This window comes from Mus pahari, chromosome 19 (genome assembly GCF_900095145.1).
Source record: "Mus pahari chromosome 19, PAHARI_EIJ_v1.1, whole genome shotgun sequence".
NCBI lineage: Eukaryota > Metazoa > Chordata > Mammalia > Rodentia > Muridae > Mus > Mus pahari.
In genome coordinates, this window is record NC_034608.1 from 31,037,395 (window position 1) to 31,038,523 (window position 1,129).

Here is a 1,129-nt window from a genome sequence, read left to right on the forward strand (position 1 = left end):
GTTCTGTGTTTTTATAGATGCTGGAAGAGCTAGAATACTCTTCTTGCTCTCTGAGGCTGACATCTACCAAGAAAGCCTCACACACCATCGGTGCCACACAGAGAAAGGAACCCCACACAGGGCAGGACCCCAGTTCACTTCATAACCATGTTCTCCCAGGGTTAACATATACTCTAATGGGGAAAGAACCCAGGTCAGTGGCCTGTGGTGATGTCACAGGTCCCCCACATTCCACGTATCCAGGAGTCCAAGGCTGGGGAAGCTGAAGGCCTTCCAGGGAAGGGCCTCCTCCTGTAACTGGAGGGACCATGGCAGTGAATAGGGGAGTAGAGACCTTCTTATCTGTCTTCCTGCTGTGCTGCTGGCAAGGCACTGAGCTGCAGCCAATCAAGACAACTTCAGGTAGGTTCCCGGGACAGAAACCTCCAGCCTGGAAGCCATAGAGGAAGCACTCTTCTTTGTGCTTCCTTTGTTGGAACTTGGGGAGTGGAGAGAAGGGAAAGCCCATCTTTGAATGCCTCTCACCCAGGAATGCCAGGGAGAAGCTTCATACATCACGCACATAAGTTTTCTATTAACTTAATGAGAATGTTCTAACTCGTCCCAAGGTAGAGAAATAGTGTCACAAACCTCCATGTGTCCCTCCTCTGTTTTTATGACTGCATGTTTCCCAATTGTTTTGATACCTACATACGTGTTCATGCACCACACAATATAAAGACACACACATATACATGTACAAATACACACATTGATATATGCTCAAGCACATACACATCCTTTTGTGTAACATTTAGCACTGTTCCAATGTCTCACTACTCTCTGTGAAGCGGATAAATCATATTTTTATGTGCCTGTTCTTCTTACACTAACAGCATTATACACTAATCCTTTATTGCAAATGATGGCCAGGTAGCCAGATGTGCTTGTGTACACCTCTATTGCCAGCAGTGGGAGGCAGAGGTAGAGGCAGGTAGATCTCTGTAAGTTGGAGGCCAGCTGGGGCTACATTAATCAGAGAAACCCAAGTTCAGGACACAGTCCAGATTCATGGTCAATGACCAAAAGAGAGGGAGAGAGGGAGAGGGAGAGGGAGAGAGAGAGAGAGAGAGGGAGATAGATAGATAGA

General features: G+C 46.9%; 1 protein-coding gene across 2 annotated transcripts in view; it reads left to right on the plus strand.

The window, feature by feature from the left end:
* The first annotated feature begins 255 nt into the window (after positions 1–255).
* Spaca7 (sperm acrosome associated 7) overlaps positions 256–1,129 on the plus strand; it is a 26,005-nt gene continuing 25,131 nt past the window's right edge. Inside the window, exon 1 of one of the 2 annotated variants that reach the window (XM_021219930.1) lies at positions 256–402. In XM_021219930.1, coding sequence (XP_021075589.1) covers positions 309–402 — 94 coding nt within the window. In that variant the 5' untranslated portion in view covers positions 256–308. The remainder of the gene's footprint in view (positions 403–1,129) is intronic. The other variant, XM_029531680.1, reaches the window with a different exon arrangement.